General features: G+C 38.4%; 1 protein-coding gene across 1 annotated transcript in view; it reads right to left on the bottom strand.

Annotated features, from left to right (window-relative positions):
• Positions 1–22,271, bottom strand: part of SLC9A2 (solute carrier family 9 member A2) — a 107,720-nt gene that overhangs the window by 4,251 nt on the left and 81,198 nt on the right. The window contains exons 6-9 of the mRNA XM_064268575.1: positions 17,278–17,367; positions 16,834–16,904; positions 10,672–10,833; positions 2,020–2,116 (exon numbers count right to left, since the gene is read on the bottom strand). Of these exons, the coding sequence (XP_064124645.1) occupies positions 2,020–2,116; positions 10,672–10,833; positions 16,834–16,904; positions 17,278–17,367 (420 nt within the window). The remainder of the gene's footprint in view (positions 1–2,019; positions 2,117–10,671; positions 10,834–16,833; positions 16,905–17,277; positions 17,368–22,271) is intronic.

Here is a 22,271-nt window from a genome sequence, read left to right as displayed (position 1 = left end):
AAATAAGGAAAATGACTGAATTCATGAGGTGGCTTTGTCTACATCAAAGTACCTTATATGTATTTAGTCATCACTCTCAGCTGACAAAAAATAAAGATCATCTTCATACATTCTCTACTGCATAGAAATTACTGGTATATTAAAAACAAACACAACCACCACCACTTGAAGCCACTTGGTGGTGCCATGTCCTTCTGATCACCTTCAGAACATGCACTCTTTTCTACTGGGTTGTCACATGTAAAAGAAAGCTGTGGCCACCAGCAATGATCATGGCCCAGTACTGAAGCCCTGGTGGCGCAGTGGTTAAGAGCTCGGCTGCTAACCAAAAGGTCAGCAGTTCAAATCCACCAACTGCTCCTTGGAAACCCTGTGGGGCAGTTCTACTCTGTCCTATAGGGTTGCTACGAGTCCGAACCAACTCAACAGCACATAACAACGGAAGGCGAAAAACTGTCTATATTAGGCCTGTACAGGGCATTTTTAGAGTTTTATAAGCTACCTAGATATGTTTCCTAAAATAAATCATAATTAGTAATTAAGTTCATTTTTTGATACAGCTAACATATTTCTTGGGAGCATTCCTGTGCCCAGAACTATATTAGGCCCTGTAAGAGATATGCAATGGTAATACAGAACAAGGCTTATTCCATGTCTTGAAGACTTCACTATCTAACTGGACATGCAAAGCTATCAAAATAATACAAAATCAAGTAATTTACTGCTGAAATTATGTGGTATAAGCTCTATGTGTTATCCCATTTGAAAACTGTTGTTGGGTTGTTAGGTGCTGTCAAGTCAATTTGGACTCATAACAACCCCATGTGACAGAGTACAACTGCCCCACATGGTTTTCTTGGCTGTGATCTTTACAGGAGCAGAATGTCAGTTCTTTCTTCCACAGAGCATAAGTTCAAACCACCAACCTTTCAGTCAGCAGCTGAGCTCTTAGCCATTGTGCCACCAGGGCTATCGCATTTAAAGTGCTCTCCCACTCAAAGGTAGGGCTGGGAATAGTCTGGTGGCTGTTGGAGAGACATTAAAAACTGGAGGACACAGATCAGCTGACAGGAAGCTGTGGGGTATTCCAAATGGAGACAGAGAAGAGAACGCAGGCAAAGGAATGAAGACAGAACCCGGAAATCACGGGCCTTTGGGGAGAGTGGACAAGAGAGTTACGGAAAATAGGCTGTATGAAATGGAATTTGGAAATAGAAACCCCAGATTCTGAAAGAATAGCCTGGAAGCCACAGCGATTGTTTAATTTTGTTTAAATAGGAGAATACTGCCATTAGAAGGGGGCTTTATGGAGACAAGCAGAACAATGGTAATGTAGGATGCAACAGAGAAGGGTTTTCGGGAGACCTGCTAGGAAACTACAGAAATGAGCCAGACATGAGAGAGGAGGACTTCTGATAAGCTATGTGACCCTGTGTGACACCTCACCTCACTGTGCCTCAATTTCTTCATCTGTAAAATGGAGACAGTATTAACCCCTGGTCGGAGGTTAATTAATACACCAGTGCACTGAAATAGAGCTTAGGCAATTGTATGCACGTAAGTGTTAGCTATATTATTAGCATATTGTTAGAACGCAGTGCTGACGATGGAAATGCAGTGACAGAAGTGATACAAAAAACGCATTGCAAGAAAAAACTATAGAACTCTATGAATATAGCAAGGAGGACTGAATACATTTAAAAAGTCTTCTAAACTATAAAGTTATTTCCTTAAAAAAAATAGCAATCAGTTAATTTCTTCACAATGAGTCAACACATACTTCTTTCTCGCTCAGCCCATAGTAGCAGAAAACCCAGGGAACTCTGAGGCTTTAGCCATGGACCCCAAAAGGAGAGTGGTCCCCTGACAAGATGGAGATGCTGTGAAAAGGGGTCTGAGAAAAGAAGAGAAGATGCCGGGTGTGGGACATGCAGAATTTGAGGTTAATGGCGGGGCATCCAATTATAGAGGTTTTTAGCCAAAGGCAAGCAAGTGTTTTGGTAAATAAATTATTCTCACTCGCTGACGAATTTGATAGAGATTTCTTGATAATATTTCTCGAATTTCATCCATTTCACCAGGTGTGAGCTTTCTTATTTTTTCTTCACGACAGTCACTGCAAAAGTATAGGGGAAAAAAAGTGTTTTACTACTCAATAAATATTGGAATAATTGATTTATGTAGGATTATTATTTAAGAAGAATTATAGTTTAATGAACAATACTTAGGACTTATTACATGCAATATTTTTAACTAATTCCAGATTTTAAAACTTTCATTTCACTGTCAAATTCATTCATGACATGAACAGCTGCCTTTTTTGCCAAAAGACCAGGAGATCTGGATGGTGCCCAGCTGCATTACTGAACATTTTAATCAAAGATTCTGTAAAAGAATCTTGATCAAAAGGGGGAAAGATGTGGAACGGAATTTCAAATTCTCATGGAATCCAGAATTTCTGGAGCCATCAAGACTGGATGAACTCCCAGAGCTACTGCCCTGAGATAATCTTTAAAATTTTAAACTTAAAACCAAAAATATCTCTTTAAGTTTGAGCTTAATTAGTAAAGAACATCTGCCTTGAGCAATGCGCTCCTTTAAAGAACTATCTTTGTGGGATCAAATTGACAACAGCGACTTGAAAGGCTAGTTAGGAAGCTTAGGGGGCAGTGAGTGTATGTTAATGGAAAAGGAACAATTTGGAAAAGAAGGGTAAGAATGGTTGCACAACTTGAAGAATGTAATCACCGTCACCATTATTTAGAAAACCATTCTTTCTCTACGGCTTTGTACCGTAAACTGTGTCCTTAGTTGAGTGTCCACATGTGGGTGGGTCAATTCCAAAACTCTCTGTTTTGTTCCACAGGCGGATTTACCTGTAATTGTTCTACTATCACGTTGTCTTCATTGCTGTAGCTTTGTAATGAATCCTGTTTTTTCTAATAGAGTAAATAATCTGAATTTGTCCTTCTTCAAAAATGTCTTGGTTAATTTTGGCCCTTTAAATTTCCACAGAAGTTTTAGAACCTGCTTCTCTAATTACACACACAGACACATACACACACCACAAACTGTTGGGATTCTGAATAGTATTGCTTTGAATTCATCGAACAATTCGGTAAGATAAAACTCTACAATATCGAGACTTTCTCTTTTTATTAATGTCATCTTTAATTTCTCTGTTTTGTACTTTCTGTGTGGCTTTCTGTGCAGAGCTCTCACATGCTTTCTCTACATTTGATGTTCATGGTTGATGTTCACAGTTGATGTTGTTTGATATTGATGTATGTGATGTCTCACAGTGCTATATAAACAATTTTTTGGTTTGTTGATACTTAGGAAAATACCATTTTTTTACTCTGCATTAAAAAACCTGCATAAATTTACCTATTATTTCTAATTATCTACCTATAGGTTTTTTTCGATTCTGTATGAAAACAATCAGGTTGTTTGTGATTAATAACAACTTTGCCTTTTCCTTCCCTATTCTTATCTTTTTTTATTTCTTTTTCTTGCCTAGAACTGATAAAATATTAAATAGAAATGGTAATAATAGGCATCCTTGTCCTGTTCCAGATCTCAGGGTAAATCATTCAATGCTTAAATATTAAAAATAGTATCTGCCGACTAAAGGACCATAACTACCTCCGCCTCCACCAGACTGAGTCCAGTACAACTAGATGGTACCTGGCTACCCCTACTGACTGCTCTGACAGGGATCACAATAGAGGGTCCTGGACAGAGCTGGAGAAAAATGTAGAACAAAATTCTAACTCAAAAAGAAAAGCCAGACTTGCTGGCCTGACAAAGACTGGAGAAACCCTGAGAGTATGGCCCCGGGACACGCTTTCAGCTCAGTAATGAAGTCATTCTGAGGTTTACCCTTCAGCCAAAGATTGGACAGGCCCATAAGACAAAACGAGATTAAAGGGGCACACCAGCCCAGGGGTGAGGACTGGAAGGCAGGAGAGAACAGGAAAACTGGTAATAGGGATCCCAAGGTTAAGAAGGGAGTGTTGACATGTCGTAGGGTTGTTAACCAATGTCATAAGATAATATGTGTACTGTTTAATGAGAAATTAGTTTGTTCTGTAAACCTTCATCTAAAGTATAATAAAAAAAAAAAGTAGTATTTCCTATAGTTTTTCATGAATAGAATTTATCAGTTTAAGAAAGGGTTTCCTCTATTCTTAGTTTGCCTAGAGTTTGTTGTTGTTTTAAATCAAAGATATTGGATTTCATCAAATAATCTTTTTCTGTATCTACTGAGATTATAGGAAACCCTGGTGGCATAGTGGTTAAGTGCTACAGCTGCTAACCAAAGGGATGGCAGTTCAAATCCGCAAGGCGCTCCTTGGAAACTCTATGGGGCAGTTCTACTCTGTCCTATAGGGTCACTATGAGTCGGAATCGACTCGACGGCACTGGGTTTGGTTTTTGCTTTTTTTATTGAGATTATCATGATTCTTTCTCTTTATTAATGTGGTAAATAATATTGATTGATTTTTGACTGTTACCCAGCCTTATATTCCTGGAATAATTCCAAATTGATTGTTATGCATATCCTTTGCTGTAGAATCTCTGTATTTGGTTTGCTAATATTTTGTTTAGGATTTCTACAGAAATGTTATAGAGTGAAGTTTGTCTATAATATTCCTTTCTTGGAAATATCTTTGTCAGGTTTAGTATTAAGGTTATGCTGGTCTCAGAAAAACAATTTGGGAAGTTTTCCTCTTAATCTCTCAAAGAGCTTGTATGAGATTATTATTATTTCTTTCTTAAATGCTTGGTAGAATTCACAAATGAAGCCAAATGTTCTCAGAGTTTTATTTATGGAAAGGGTTTCAATTACAGATTTATTTATTTAATAGTTAGATGACTATTCATATCTATTCTTTTGTGAGTTTAATGTGTCGCTTTCTCTTCTAATTTCATAATATGAGTGCTGAGATAATTATTGATTTTCAGCCTGACTTCAATGCCAGTAATTTTATTTAAGGCTACAAGTTTGCCCTTTAAGTACTACTTTACACAAATTTGTATGTGTAATAATACTATATTTTTAATGATAACATTTTCATTATTATTCAATTCAAAATATTTTATGATTTCTACCATGATTTCTTACTTGATTCAGTTTTTATTTAACTTCCAAAATATAAGGATATTCTAGTTTTTGTTTTGTTTTTATTTTGTATGTACTTCTTTTGTGGTAAGAAAACATATTTTTCATAAAAATTTTTAAAGATTTGTTTGTTGATTGTGTTGTTGAAACCTTTTATATTCCTACTGAAAATTTGCTTGTTCTAAGGGAGAAATATTACAGTTTCCACAATGTTTATGAATATGTGTATTTTAATTGTGGTTCTGTCATACTTCGCTTTATGTATTTTGAGACTATGTTATTATTCATATACTAAGACTTGCTTTATCTTTCTGCTAAATTGAACATTTATCATTTTGCAATGTAGCTCTTTATCTCTAGCAATGCTTTTTGCCTTAAAGTTTAGATTTTCTGATAAAATAGTTACACAGACTTTGTAAAAGCTTTCATTACATATAGATACCCTGTTAGGTAACAAGACATGCTTTTTTTGTCCTTTTATTTGCAATCTTTCTATACCTTACATATAAGGTATGTCTTTAATAAGCAACGTCTAGTGAGTTTTGTATTTTTATCCACTCTATCTCTCCATTTTAATTGGAATATTTATTAAGTTTATATTTAATGTAATTGCCTTTGGGTTCAAGTCTACCATCTTACCATTTACATTCTATTTTTCCTGCCTCTTATCATTCTGTTTTAGGTGAAAATTTACGGTACAAATTAGTTTCTCTTTCAAAAATTTATGCAGAAATTGTTTTGTAAAATTGGTTGCAATCCCCCTAATGTGTCAGCACTCTCCCCCTTTGCCTTTCCACCCCGGGTTCTCCGTGTCCATTTGTCCACTTTTCCTGTCCCTTCCTGCCTTCTTGACTTTGCTTTTGGGCAGGTGTTGCCCATAAGGTCTCCTATACTTGATTGAACTAAGAAGCATGTTCCTTACCTGTGTTGTTTGTTTTATAGGCCTGTCTAATCACTGACTGAAAGGAAAACTTTGGGTGTGGCTTCATGTCTGAGTTAGCAGGGTGTCCGGGGCCCATGGTCTCAGAGGTTCCTTCAGTCTCTGTCAGACCAGTAAGTCTGGGCCTTTTTTGTGTGTGAATTTGAATTTCACTCTACATTTTTCTCCCTCCCCTTCTGAAACCCTCTATTATAATCCTTTTCAGAGCTGTGGATGGTGGTAACCAGGCACCATCTAGTTCTTCTGGGCTTAGGCTGGTGGAGGCTGTGGTTCATGTGGTCCGTTAGTCCTCTGGACTAACATTTTCCTGTCTTTGGTTTTCTTTATCCGCCTTGGCTCCAAATGGGATGGGACCAATAGATGTATCTTAGATGGCCACTTGAAGGCTTTTAAGACTGCAGATGATGCTCACCAAAGTAGGATGTAGAACATTTTCTTTATGAACTGTGTTATGCCAGTTGACCTGGATGTCCCCCAAGACCCTGGTTGCCAGCCCTTAGCCCCAGTAACTCGGTCTCTCAAGGTATTTGGATGTGTCTAGGAAGCTTCGACAACATTGCCTTGGCCAAGTGGTTCTGACTTCCCCTATACTGTGTGTTGAGTTTCCCTTCACCAAAGTTAATACTTGTTTGCTATCTAGTTAGTGATTTCCTCTCCCACCTGTTCCCTCTGTCATTACTATTGTTTTTGAAAGACATTTTAGCAGGGTATGCAACTCTAGTTTGGCAGTTGCTTTCTTCCAGAATTTTGAAGATACCATTCTTTTCCATTGCTTTTGTTAAGAAGACAGTTTTACTCCTTTATATTAAATGGGTTCCTCTACCCCCTACCTTTCTGGGTATGTTGAAGGTTTTCTCTTTGTGTTTGATTTTTAGCAGTTTTACTTACACTTGCCTAGATTTGGTTTTTGTTTTATCTTATCTGTTTGGAATTTATCATACTTCAAGTCTTTTATCAGTTTTGGAAAATTTTCAGTCACTATCTATTCAAATATTGATTCTACCCGATTCTATATTTCATCTTTTTGTACGTTTTCACCATATTTAATACATTTCTTACTTTCTTTTCCATATTTTTTATCTTTTTTTTCACCCTGTGCTTCATTCTGGTTATCTCCTTCTGGACTGTCTTCCAATTCACTACATTTCTCCTCAACTGTATCTGATCTGGTGTTAAACCCATCAAATGATATCCTAATTCCAGCTATTTTTATTTTTTTAGATACAGAATTTCCACTTAGGTATTTTTATTTATATAGTCACCATTGCACTGACAAAAGTGTTAATGCTATTTTCTTTCCTTCGACATTTAAGGTTTTTTTTTTTGTCTGATAAGTCAATTACCCCCTTTCTTCCTGTTTCTATGTTATACTTTCTTTGTCTTTTTCTCAATGTTTCAGTCACATTTTCTTGTCTACTCATAAGCTTGGTTATTTTTTAGTGATTGCTAGACATTATGTATAAAAATTCATAGATGTAGTTTAAGGATCTTTATGATCTTATATTTCTTCAGAGCAGATTAAAGTTTGATTTTCTCAAGCAACTGGGATAGGGGTATGATCGGTCTCAGATGATTGAAATAGCCACAGATTGAGATGATTCTAGACTGGACTTCTTTTGTTTAAGAGCTAAGGTACAGAACTTCAAAGTAACAGCCGATAGCTGGATACAAGAGCTCCCCCTTCTTGGTAGGTTCTGAATTCCAATTTTATGCTCCCAGACCAATTAGTCTGTTATAACTTCCATTTAGCCACTTACGTTCTCAGATGCCATCTCTTTAATTAATAGCTCAAGGAGGAAAATGGCCCCAATTGCCAGAACTGTCTTCCTCCTCTCTTGAATCTTGACTAAGTATTTCCTCAACGCCTTGGTAGCCCTCCTTTCAAGGAATTTTAAAAATATATTTTCTCCTCTTTTCCTAGTTGTTCTTAAAAAAAAAAAAAAAGTTGGCTTCGAGTCGATTCCTTAGAAGGTGATATAATGTGAACTACTCATTCCATTATTTCCAGAAATACAATTCCTTATTATGCCCCCTACTGCTTCTATTTTCCTCTAGAGAAAATACTTCAGGAGATGTGAAATGCTTAATATGACAACTATATAATCAGCCATTAATTTTGTTACATATTTCACTAATCCTAACCCTTCACCTTTACTCTGCATACTACCAGTTTAAAAGTAAATTGTGTAAACAGAGAGTAAAAATGAGATTTCCTTCATCTTTGATCACAAAGACAACAGCTTGCCTTGGAAAAGCTGGATAACTGAGTTTTCCTTTAATGCAATTACAAGTGGTATAGTACGTAAGGGATATCATAAAATTTTAAAGCTAGAGAGAACCTTAAAGATCAATTTGAACCCCATTTTCTAGTTGAAAAAAACTTGAATTCAGTGAATTAAATGGACCTGCTCAAGGTCACACAGCAAGTTACCTGAAGATCTGGGACTGTAAGTCAGTCATCCTGATGCTCCGGACACTACTGTTCCTAATGCAGTACCATTTCTTTACCTTCCAGATATCTGTACCAGCACTCCTTTTATTCTGAACCATGTAAACTCTCATAATTTTTATAGGGAACTTTTGAGTCCTAGTAAAACATCACAGTTTATATGGTTGGGTATAAATTGCAGCTTCCTTTGTCACTTCAACCCTACCACAGGCAATATTTTAATATCAGTGACATTTAGTTTAAACGAACTTCAAGCTCATCAGTGGAGAAAAAATCAGTGGGAACCTGTAATTTATGTCACTTTTGTGATAGAGAAGGGACAGTGCTTACATGATAAAATAACCTCATTTGCTAACTTAGGTTTTAATCTATTGACAGTTCTACTGCTGACAGGCTCTAACAATTGCGGTAAGTCACTTCATCTTTCTGAGTCTTTATTTTCTCATTTTTAAAATTAGGGAGATGGATTAGATCAGTAGTTCTTAATCCTGGCTGAGTATTACAAACATCTGAAGAAATTCTAAATACACTTATGCCTGGGCCTCAACACCAGAGATTCTGATTTAATTAGTCTGGGAATAGGGCCCAGGCATCTGTATTATATAAACACTCCTGAAGGTGTTTCTCATATGGAGCCAGGGCTGAGAACCACTGCACTCGATGGCCACTAACATTCTCTCCAGACCTTAAACTGTGGTTCTATTCTTCTGGACTAGGTGATCGCGAAACAGTAGGTGTTCTCAAAGTACAAGAACTGAAGCAAATATTGTAGTATGCTATTTACTTGGATTAGCTCAGGTTGTGCCCATAAGCACCAAGCTCAAGCCCAAGCTGTTTATTCTTTTTTATTATTATTATTACTGTTGTAAAGATATATATTATGCAATATTTGCTAATTTGAGGTTTTTAATATGTACAATTTAGTAAGGCTAATTATACGAATCTTTTTTTTTTCTATAAAGATCCAAATCTTGAGCTGAGTAGTTAAATGTTATGATTTACATTTAATTATAAGGGTACCACTTACATTTCACTGAAAAAATATGGGTGGGTGGATGGATGGATGGATGGATGGATGGATGGATGGATGGATGGATGGGTGGATGGATGGATGGATGGATGGAAACCCAGGATATTATAGGTATTTTTCCATGGGTACTGCTTTAAGCACAAAGGAATCTTACTAAAAATTAAGTACCCAGAAAAATACTTACAGTACTTGATCAAAACATGAATTGGAAATGCTATACTTTTCCTTTAAACTAGGCCCTCAGAAAAGGGATGCAGAGTGCAATTATATCCATAAGGTTGATAATCTATGAGAAAATGGCAATACAATTACATGTGTGCTTATCATATAGTTATAGAAGTGTACTTATAAAATATTCCATTTCGAAAGGCCTACTAAGGAGACTTTGATATACTTTCAATAAGCACTGAATTTCCCAAAGCAAGTAAAATAAAGGCATAATAAATCTCTAAATATGAAAGAGTATTTTCTGACTAGTCAATTCTATAATAACCTAACCTAACCTAAAATAATGTACGTATTTCTAGGCTTTCACATTTTAACATAAGTCAAAACTTTTTATTATTACTAGTTTCGAAAAACTATAAAGACATACTTAGTGATACTGAAAGAATGAATTTGTCAAGGGTTTCATTTTACTTGGATCCACAGTCGACACCTGACCCAAGCCATGGTGTTTTCAATAGCTTCATATGCGTGCGAAAGCTGGACGATGAATAAGGAAGACCAAAGGAGAATTGACGCCTTTGAATTATGGTGTTGGCAAAGAACATTGACTATACTATGGACTACCAAAAGTACGAATAAATCTGTCTTAGAAGACGTGCAACCAGAATGCTCCTTAGAAGCAAGCATGGCAAGACTACGTCTCACATACTTTGGACATGTTATCGGGGGAATCAGTCCCTGGAGAAGGACATCATACTTGATAAAGTAAAGGGTCAGCAAAAAAGAGGAAGACCCTCAATGAGATGGATTGACACAGTGGCTGCAACAATGGGCTCAAGCATAACAATGATCGTGAGGATGGCACAGGACGGTGCAGTGTTTCATTCTATTGTACATAGGGTCCCTATGAGTTGGACAACAACAGTAACACTGAAATTTATGTGCAAAAGTGTACTTACTTAAGAGACGCCAAAGAAGGAGTGGTACATATCATCCCAGTCTCTGCCATCTCAATGGCATGTTTGATTTCAAGCTTCTTATATAAGGACACAATGCTTGACTTAGGTTGGTTTTCCCGAATCAAAAGCTTCCGCAGATATTTATCATCAAACTTCTTAAACCTGGAAGAAAATCAAACCTTGGATTAATTACTACTATGCTGACTAAGGGAAAAAAAGGCTTTTACTAATAAAACCATTCCCACGACTCACAGGGAAAAAAAACTAAGTAGCAGTGGTTGGCTCTTTTGATCATTATGTATATATTTATATGTGCACACATATGTATATATGTATATAAAATATGTATATATGACACATACTGGTGCATTTCTGTATGTGCATGTGTGTGTGTAATATTTACTAAGCACGTATAATTAAAAACTTAAAATGAATACATCTATTTCTGCTTTTCCCATTTCCCTGCTTCCCCTTTCAGCAAATTACTCAGAAGTACCTCCAATACTCCACTGAAGCTACTCTCATCAAGGTCATCAATGACCTCCACAGTATTAAATCCAAAGGCTAATTAATAGTCTTATCTTTCTTGACCTGTCTTACATAAAACATTCTCTTCATCTGACTTCCAGGAAACCACACTCTCCTGAGTTCCCTCCTACCTCTTTCTCAGTCTCTTTTGTGGGTTTTTGTTTTTTTTTTTTTTTCTTTCTGACCAATTCATGTAGGACTGACCCAGAGCTTAATTCTTGATCCTCTTTTCCATCTCCACTCACTCTCTTAAAGGCCTCACCGACTCTCAAGTTGCATCTTTCCCAATGACCACAGTAATGGGTATGTGTATCTTTTGCTCTAACCTCTCTCCCAAACCCCTGAAATGACTATTCAGGGGCTGAATCAACAGCTCCACTTGGATGTCTAATAAAAAAAAAAACATTGCCATCGAGTTGATTCCTATTCATAGCGACCCTATAAGACAGAGTAGAACTGCTCCATAGGGTTTCCAAGGAATGGCTGGTGGACTTGAACTGCCAACCTTTTTGGTTGACAGCCAAGCTCATAACCACTGCACCACCAGGATTCCAGATGTCTCATAGGCTTCTCAATTTTGACATGTTCAAACTGATCTGATCCCCTCCCTCAATCCCCCTCCTCCCATAGTCCTCCCCATCTCAGTTAAGGACGACTCTACCAGGTCAAAAACCTTAGTGTCATCCTTGATTCTTCCTTTTGTCTCGCACTCCATATCCACTCCATCAGCAATTTCTGTTGGTCTCACCATTAAAAAATATATAAAATCCAACCATTTTCAACTAACTCTACTGCCACCACCCTGGTCCAAGACAACATCATGTCTCATTGGATTCTTGCAACATCCACTTAATTAGCCAGTTTCCACCATTGCATCCTTACGTTCTATTCTCAAGACAGAACTTAGACTGATCCTGCTAAAACGTAAATCAAATCGTGTAACTCCTCTGCATCTCACGTAAGTAAATGTATGATGGCCTGTGAGGTTTTCCACAATTTGGATCTGCATCTCTTAGTTCAGTTCTCTCCCCTCTAACTCAAATCAGCCTTACTGGCCTCCTTGCCATTCATGGAAACTCGCCAGCCATGTTCCCACCTCAGGCTTTTACGTGGCTCTTCCTTCTACTGGGAATGCCCCCCCCCCATACCAGCATGGCTTTCACAGGTCTTGTTTAAGTCTTTCCTCAGTAGTCACTTTCTTAAAAAAAACACCTTTCCTATCCATCCTATTTGAACTGCAACCCCTCCCCCCAGCACTTCCTATTTATTTTTCTCTAGAGGAGCTATCATTTTCTCACATGCTGTATAATTTACCTATTTATTTCAGTTATTTTCTGTCTCCTAGTACTTTTAGCACTAGAATCTAAGATCTATATGGGGGGATTTTTTTTTTTTTTTCCCCCTGAATCACCAGTGCCTAAAACAGTACCTGGCACACTGTAAAGCATCCACGGTGAATTGGATTATTTGATCCCATTCCTCCCTGTATCCATGCTCTCTGCCATATTACTTAGAAGGTCCTTCCATCATGGCCTGGGCCACTTGCCTTGCCTACCTGCCCCATGTCAGTGGGTTCAATAATGTTACCTGCTCTGGCCATTACAATATCAGGAGACATGATGAAAGCAGAGACTAATAATGGGCTTGCACAGTGAGGGTTACTTCTTGTGCTTCTGCCATTCCCATGAGAAGGATATGCTTGGACTGGCCCATTGTTCCCAGGACAAAAATAAAAGCCACATGAAGCAGAGCAAAGTCACCTTACTCACAGGAGACAAGGCCAACATAGATCAGTTGAAAACCAGCCAATCCACTGAAGCATGAGCAAGACCAGCCCAGATCAGCCAAGCCTAGCGCAGGTCAGCTGACTCTCAGCCTTGTAACTCATGAACTTTAATAATAAATGACTGTTGTTTTGAGCCACAGAGTTTGGGGATGGTTTGTTATGCAACATTAATTAGCCAATATATAAGTGACAGCATGCAGTAAATACTTGTTAATAAAGAAATATGTGTATTCCAGTGATCCCCACAAGCCCAAGGAAGGTTACAGGCACACCTTTGTGGAATTCGTGAAAGGAATGAATGTTAACTCACATTCTTGGTGCCAGTTCTTTGTTCTAAATGCTGGAAAGCTTTAAATAATTAGAGAACCACCCTTAGAGTGCTTTGCTGCTGACTGGTAGTTCCAAAAAGATTGGGCCTACCTTTTTCTAAGTTTACTTTGCATTATTCTAGGCCCATTGAGCCAGCACCCCTAACAGCACCTCAACATCTTTTTAAACTTTTATTATTATTATTATGTTAGCTTTTCACTAGAGATAAGCAAAAGGAAGAATAAATATTATGACAATGACATCCTATCTAGTTAGCATAGGGATTGTGCATGTTCTTTCTTTGCTTCGTTTCCACACCTTCCATTCCTCTGCCAAGCTATACATAAAAAAAAAAAAATACATAGGTGTATTATTTCACCATCATTAGACACCTTTTGCCAAGTCTGAGAACTTCCCTACTGCATAACCCTTTCATTTCATTCTCAAAGTATCAAATGCCCCCAGAAATCTCTGGCAAGGCCACTAGAAATACATAGCATAAAAGTTTCAAAGGAAAGGGAAAGATGCCCAACATGTCTGAAACACTTTTTTTTTTTTAATCTCACCTTTTAGTAACATCAAACATTATGTATATATCAGAGATGTGAACTAGGCAGAACTGATGTAAAAACTGACCTGTATTGGCAACAAATCCTTCCATCCCCACTTCCTTGTTCTACCTGTTATATACAGTGTATTTGATAATCCACAAAATTATTTGAAATTTACCTGGAACAACATTCTGCGTGGAAATACAGAAATGCTTATGGAATTATTAAATGAAGAATGTACACTACAGAGACCATATAACCTGCATTTATAGTGTGGTTTTTTAAGGGCAGAGTGGTTACTTTTTCTTTTAACACTAGAACTAGAAGGAGACATAAGAGGCCACTGACTTTGGTAGTTTGCTTTTGGGCTGGATGTCTTCAATCTCCACCAAGATGGGGAGATTATTTCAGGTTAGCTTTAAACCACATTCAAGAGATGTTAGGAAGATTGATTTGGTAAATTGCTTAAGTCCAATATTACCTTTTGGACATGAATCAAACTTGGCTCCGCCATCTTTAGTACATATAGACCAATTAGCCTGGAACAGATTCGTATACTCCAGAGACAGAATTTCTTTTGTCTAACAGATAGGACATAGCCAGACTTCCCATGTCATATTCTCGCTTCAGAGTTCCAGAATAAATTTACACGATCTTAGTGTCCACCTCTTCCCTGTTCTAACCGTACCCAAGTTCTGATGACCAGATTTGTATGCCTAATCATATCTTTCTCTTCTTTTTTGCTGTTTGGGAGGCAGAGGAGTGGTAGAAATCTTTAGCCATATCTTCACTTTTGAAAAGGAACAAACTGTTCTGGGTTACTCCTCATATTTGTCACTTCAGGGAAGTACAGATGGGGTGCTAGAGAAAGGGAGAAAAGTGGTTGAGCTGAAAGGGAGAAAGTAGATGAAAAATAGACATGGCTATGAAAAAGGAAAAAAAAATGGAGAAAGGGAAGTCTGTTTTAGTGGCTTGGCACAGACAAGGATGCATCTATGTTAGGAAAGGTCCAGGAACATAAAGCCGGGTATGGTAGAGAGACAATGTTTAGGGTTCTGTGATCTAATTCCTGCCTCCAAAACAGTGAATGCTGCCGAAGGTAAATGGTGATCGTTTTGGTCTTATTCTCCAATAGAGATTTTATTACCTTGTGCCCTCATGTGGCTAACAGAACACTCTCTCCATGCAAAGGAAATATTTTTCTTTAGTTGTGAAATAAGACTAAGTCCATGGGGTGCCTTTCTTACTTATTACACAACATGACTAGGCTTATAAAGATGGTTCTAGCATTTAAAGTCTTTGTAACTCATTTTATTACTTAATGATAGCACTCATACACCCCCCGCCCCCCGCAAACACCTGTTTTCTGTGTGAATATTGTGCCACCTTTGTTATGTTATGTTGCAGAATTTCAGAGGCTTGAGGCTATGTCTTATCCTTCTTACACAGGCCAATATCATGTCAGAACTGGTGAGGGAACAGTAAATATTTAAATGTTCCCTTTTAAATGATATATACCAATGTGGTAGTTTGGTCAATGTCATGTAAATTAGCAGTGGCAAAAAATCTGTTAACAAGTTAGGAAAAAAAAAAACCCCACAAAATGTATCTACCAAATATGGCTTAGAATGTTTCCTTATGCCTTCAGGGACTGGCTTAAATTCCACCTCCTTCAAAAGGTCTTTCCTAGCCAATGGTGTGCTCATACATATTTTTAGGAAATTGCTATAGGGAAAAAAAAAAAAAAAAAAGGCCCTGATTTGTAGCATTTGTCAAATTCTACTGTATAAATGTTCCCACCATCGTTGATTCAAGCTACCGTCAAGCTACCGCCACAGATGCGATGTCACTGAACTTGGAGTGGGGAAGCAATGTGCCCAGTCAGCACTCACTGGCCAGCACAGTGCTAACTCTATTGCCAGATCTTATCCTTACTTCTCGGTCCCATAACTCCGATTTTAGTTTATGTTAAAGCGCACACCTGATTCTGCCTGACTAGCCTATCTTTTCCAATTCAACTATAAGTTTCTTGAAAAAAGAATTTTATTTATTCACCACAGAGCCTTTCACAGGAAGATAAGCTAAATGTGCATTTATATAAATGTATATAACCTTTCAAATAGGTGTAGCCTTTATGTAAGCTATTTATTTCTACTAGTCCCTTTAGCCCTTGGGCGCTTGGAATCTCCCATTTGATAAAGCTCCTTACCGCGTGGGCCTGAGACTGACAGTCATGGAGTACCCAGTTTTTAATTGAATGGGCCACACATTCGTCAGCCTCTGTGCAGTGAGCAGTGGCCATGCCACTGAGTTCTGGCTAGTGGAAGTCTTGTGCGTCAGCTTCTGATCACTTAGGTTAAAAGGCAGTCAGTGCATATCCTTTGTCTCCTCATTATCTTTCCTCCTTCATGCAACCTGGAATGTGGGCCCGATAGCTAACGTGGGAGCAGCCATTTTGTTCTAAGAGGCAACCATGGAAATGGTAGCCACTTTTAGTGGATCAACTAGACAGAAGGGTCCTGGCACCCTGAGGACTCTGTGAGGCACAGCTGATTCTGTTGCCTTCCTCTGGCTTTTTACTTTAGAGAAAAATAAACTTCCACCTTGTTTAAACTACTATCATTCCAGATCTCTATCCCAGCTGAACTTTATCTTAAAGGATATGGTATGGCACAACATACGAAAGACTTGCAGCCCTCAAGAATAAATCCACTGCTGTCGAGTCGATTTTGACTCCTAGTGACCCTATAGGACAGAGTAGAACTGCCCCATAGGCTTTCCAAGGCTGTAAATCTTTATGGAAGCAGACTGCCACATCTTTGTCCCACAGAGCAGCTGGTGGGTTAGAATCTCTGAACTTTCAATTAGCAACCAAGCACTTAACCACAGTGCCACCAAGGCTCCTTAAAGAATAATACAAGTTAATATCTCTTGCTTCAAGAGTGATACAGATCCACTTTAAAATACAATTGCATAAGGCCTCCTTACTTGTCTCTCCAAAAGTTGTGACCCCAGTGTCCACATACATCTTCAATCCCAGTCTTCACATGATCAAAAAACTGAAAAAGAAAAAGCAGGCTAATTGATTAATTTTTACCTGAAATCAGTGATTTTTACTCTGTTTATGTCATGCCTAAACTCCAAAGCCCCTGATAGTCTTTTAATGAAAGTAATAAAGCAACAATTCATCTTCAAACAGATTGAAGAGATTATCTGTCCTATTAATATTAGGCAATTCTTGGGCACTTTTGCTCATCATTATGCATCTATGTTCACTCCACCCTCCCCCAGGTCCTCCCCCAGTCCTCCCTCCCTTCTACCTCTTCCATTTCCTTCTTCAGGAAGTGAGCAACTTGGTGTCAAGTTGTTCAACTGAATCCATTTTTTTCTTTTCTTTCATCATTTAAATCGTTACAGGAAGTTAAAACCTACCCGACAATGGATTTCTTCACTGACAGCTTGCTGTTTCTTATTTGACCTCTTAACATCAAGAAACTCCACTAGTGGTCGAATAGTTATTCCCTGCACAGAAAAACACAAGTGCACTGTTTCACAAAAGAAAACAATTTAAGAATCAAGACTAATTATTTCTCCTAATATTTGATAACTATCAAAAGCAATTCTGCTCCCAAAATTTTAATCAGTATATGTAGCATTTTGTTAAGTTTTTCTTCCCCTTTGCTAGCTGGCAGATTTTCAGAAGACTACGTCCCAATATCTGCTATCAGAAATAAAACAATGAACAAAATGGAAAGAAATTGAGAAAATAATTCCGAGAAATAATAAAGTATTACCAAAGTTTAACTTTTTGCATTACCCATAGAGTACTATTCAATGTTTCATTCATTTATTTATCAAAAAAATAACAGTAATTGAGTGTTTACTGCATACATGTCAGGGAGTTTGGCATTTGGGACACAAAGATGAATGGTGAAGGACCTCATCTTTAGGAGCTTTTAATCTCATGGAGACACAGATAGGGGGAATGAGAGAGATGCACACAGGAAGTACGCCAAGGAAGCCTTCATAGAAAGGGAATGCTGGGTAGGAGCCTTAAAGAACAGTGGTAGTTATCTCAGCAGAGATTACAACACAGCAAAGGATCAGCAGTGAGGAAGGGCATGGAGTGGGTTTGGGCATGTTTCGAGGTGAATTTGGGAAGAGAGGGGAACCATACGCTATTTAGCAAATTAGGAGAGAAGAAAATTTCCTTAACGTGATAAAAGATGTCTTCAAGAAATCTACAAAGAATATCTCACTGAATAATGAAATATTAAAATCATTTCCATCAGAGCCAGGGACAACACAAGGACTCTCCTTACCTCCCTGGCTCCTGACACAGCTCTGCAGGTCCTAGTCAATTAAATAAGAATAGACAAAGAGGAGGTAGAGGTGACAAGAAGTGAAAAGGAAGCGACAAGAGTTTTGTTGTTGGTGAATGATCTACTTTTTCTTGTTGTTGTTCTAAAAATCTAATCATTTTTAATTTAACAGTAACAAGCTACTTGTAAAATTACCAGACAAAAATTCGATACACACAAATCCATGTGATTAAGGTGCACCTGACCCAAGCCATGGTGTTTTCAATCACCTCATATGCATACAAAGCTAGGCAATGAATAAGGAAGATGGAAGAAGAATTGATGTCTTTGAATTATGGTGTTGGAGAAGAATATTGAATATACCATGGGCTGCCAAACGAATGAACAAATCTGTCTTGGAAGAAGTACAGCCAGAATGCTCATTAGAAGCTAGGATGGCAAGACTTTGTCTCACATACTTCAGATATGTTACCAGGAAGGATCAGTCCCTGGAGAAGGACATCATGCTTGGTAAAGTGGAGGATCAGCGAAAAAGAGGAAGACCCTCAACAAGATGGATTAGCACAGTGGCTGCAACAATGGGCTCAAGCGTAACAACGATTGTGGGGATGGCACAGGAATGGGCAGTGTTTCATTCTGTTGCACAAAGGGTCGCTATGAGTTGGAACCAACTCGACTGCACCTAAGGACGACAACAACATCTGATATACTTTTTAGGAAGCGTAACAAAATATAAACACCTACATAATAGCAATGAAAAAAAAAATATATATATACACACACACACGCCAAGCAATAACTCTATCAAAAAATGCACAAAACCTTTACAAAGAGAACTATAAAACTTAACTAGAGCATATTAAAAAGACTTGAATTAAGAAAAAGACATAAAATTCCTAGAAGGGATGACTGAACAATATTATGATGACAATTTTTTCTCAACTAACATGTGCTTTCAATACAATTCCAATAACATATTCCTAAGAATTTTTAACAAAACTTGAGTGATTGATTCTAAATTAATCTGGAAGAGTAAATGTAACTAGAAAATTTTAGAAAAAAAGAGTGAGGGGGAACTTGCAGGTATCAAAACAAACTATAAACTAATAGATTTAAAATTATGTGACAATGGCACTTAAATAGGCTGGGCTGAGGAGAGGGTATGTCTGAGAGTATGGTCAAGGAAAATGCCCAAGTCACTTCTTAGTTGGGAGGTGGCTACCAACCACCTAACATAAGCATAATAAATAGGAAGGATTGGTTTGCTGGGTTTTTGTTGTTGTTTTTGAGGGATTTTTTTTTTTTTTTTTGGCGGGGGTGGTAATATGTCCCCTGACATGCATTTGATCTTCGCCTTACTTCCTCCGTGTTTTTAAGTATTTAAGAATGTTGTTTGAAAATGTAAAATGACTGTGGTGTGCACACACACACATGCACACACATACATGCACACTTTTTAAAGGAGGTCCCATTTTTGTTCCATCAGTTTAGCTGTGGGCACTTTTCAGCTTGATTTAAATTTTAACCTTCTGAAGTGTGAGCTGATTTTTACCAAGTTTGGTGTAATACACAGCTCATGTTCTGTTTTATTTCAGTCTGCTACTCTGAAATACCACAGGAGGTAATAACAGTTTTCCAATCAACACAAAACCAAACCTGTTCTGTAATTTTTAACTTATGTAAATGAGGCGACTAGTTTCATAAGAGCTTAAGGCAAAATCAGCAAAATCAGTGCAATTTCTAAAACTATATAATGTGGTCTAAAGACACTAACTTGTTCCACATGCTTTTTATCTATCCGTGTTTACTTCTTAAATAATTAGGAAATGCCCAGTATCTGTTAATATGAACATGAAAAAATACAGGACACAGGACCTGCCCTGACAATCTCCATGTTGATTCCTTCCACTAGACGAATAATCCAGAAGTGAACATACTGCCATAAATAAAACACAAGAGGTCAACTGCAGGAAGCAAGTAAGGCCAAGTGTCCAGATTGCTTCAAATATCTGAAAATATAACATACTTAAATTTCTAATTAATAAAACTCATTGTTTACATACAATAGATTATTGACACCCATCTGTTTAAAATATGTGTTTTTTCAAAGGGCTCTTTGTCTCTTTTTCTTTTAATTATTTGTAGTTTCTATATCATGCTCATTAGGAATTATTTGATAGATTCTACCTTACTTCTTTCCCCTCCCTTCTTCCTTCCTTCCTTCTTTAATCCATCTATTTCTAGGGTAGATTACATGGCATTTGTGTATGTCATATTAAGTTCCCCAAACTGGACATTATATTCTAGAAGCCAGAGTCCCTAGTTTGGAGAGAGAGAGGAGGTAAAAAAAAAAAAAACTTTGAGAAGGCATCTTATTTTGCTACACTGGAAAATTTCTAATTTAGGTCACCTGGGGAGCCACCTGATAAGGGTTAGAAAAATAGCTTGTGACCATCCATGTAGGTTAAAAAAAAAAACCTCTTCATTTTCAACCAAACCACTGGAAATGTTTTGCAAAACGCGAGTTAAATTTTTACCCGTTCCTTGTGCTTTGGCACAATAACCACAACACTTCAGAGAGAAGCCTGCCTGAGGAGAATTATTTAACAGCAGTCACTGGGAGAATGACAGAGAGGTAAGATATGTTTTCTACATTGTTCCATCTTTGCCTTCTCCCTGCCTTGAACCCCTCTATTTCCATTACTGTCAGAAAGAAATGAGAACTGCTGTTTAATTAAAATGAGCATTCTTTTGGTAGAAAATGATTTCTTGTTTTGTTTTTGTTTTTTGGAATTAAATTTTGCAAAAACAAGGCAAACCAAAACAAAAAAGAGAGAGAGGAGCTGCCTTATATTCTCTTGTTGATGTATCAGGCAACTTCCCAAAGAACTTGAAGAAACTATTTTGTTTATTTGAAAAATATGGTGGAGGAGCCAAGATGGCGGCTTAGTCAGATGCACCATACTGTCCCTCTACAGCAAAGACCTGAGAAACTAAGTGAAACAGATGCAGATAACAGTCTTAGAACTCTGAACATCTAAAAGGATGGAGAAAGAATTGAATTGAACATGGATTGGAAGAAAAAATTGAATGAACGCAGCAAAAGAGAAGTGACAAGGAGCAAAGGGGCTCCTCCAGTTGCCCCAGCTCAACATGGCCATCTTGAGACAAAGCCAGTAGTGATCTCAAATGAGAAGTACAGGAAGGCAACTTCATGGCATTCCCATAAGAGAGAGAGACAAACTTTATAAACAGAACCAGAGAGAAGCTAAGTGAGTGGATCATGATCCAGATTTAAGGGAGGAAAACATATAAAGGAGGGTGATAATTCCAGGGATCCTGCTGTTCACAGAGCAGGGAGAGAACCAGGGTCCATAGTCAGGTATTCGCACGAGCAGCAGTCCCTGACTTCCAGGATGGGTGGTGCACACGAGGTGGTCGATCAACAACTATTGGTGGGAGGTCCCCCAAATGACTGGACTCCAGGCGCCCCCTCCCCACACTTGGTCAAGGACAGGTCCTGACTGCTAGCTGCAGCAGACACAAAGTGCCCAGGGCCCCATGCCTGCTAGCTGAAGTGGCACACTCACCCTTTCCCCACCCTCCTGATCGGAAGTGGCAGAGGGTCTCATACCCTGGCCACACCACCCAAATGGAGACCAAAATATGAGCCCCCCCACCCAGCCCTGTACACCACCCCCCACTCATATGAACAGCAGCAATAAGCATGCTCCTATGCACTCACCCACCCACCATTCAGCCCCCTCAAGCGGGCAAGGGCAGCAACCACAAACCATGTGTGCGCCTGCCTGCCACCCCCTCCCCCCTGACCCAGCAAGTGGCAGCAACTGCATACCCCCATGCTCGCCAGCCCATCACATCCCCCCTGGTGCAGCGAGCAGTGGCAACCATGCCCCCACTCACCCACCACACCCCCCACACTTGCCTCCCCATCTACTCAGCAAGTACCACTGCCCACGCTGTGCCATTGGATCAACAACGGATAGTGGCCAACACCCACCCAGCCCACCCTCAGCTGCCCCACACGAATAGCAAATAGAGACCCACATTCATGCTCCCAGTTGCTGCCCCACCCACCCAGAA

This window comes from Loxodonta africana, chromosome 15 (genome assembly GCF_030014295.1).
Source record: "Loxodonta africana isolate mLoxAfr1 chromosome 15, mLoxAfr1.hap2, whole genome shotgun sequence".
NCBI classification, from domain to species: domain Eukaryota; kingdom Metazoa; phylum Chordata; class Mammalia; order Proboscidea; family Elephantidae; genus Loxodonta; species Loxodonta africana.
This window is presented reverse-complemented; position numbering and strand designations above follow the sequence as displayed.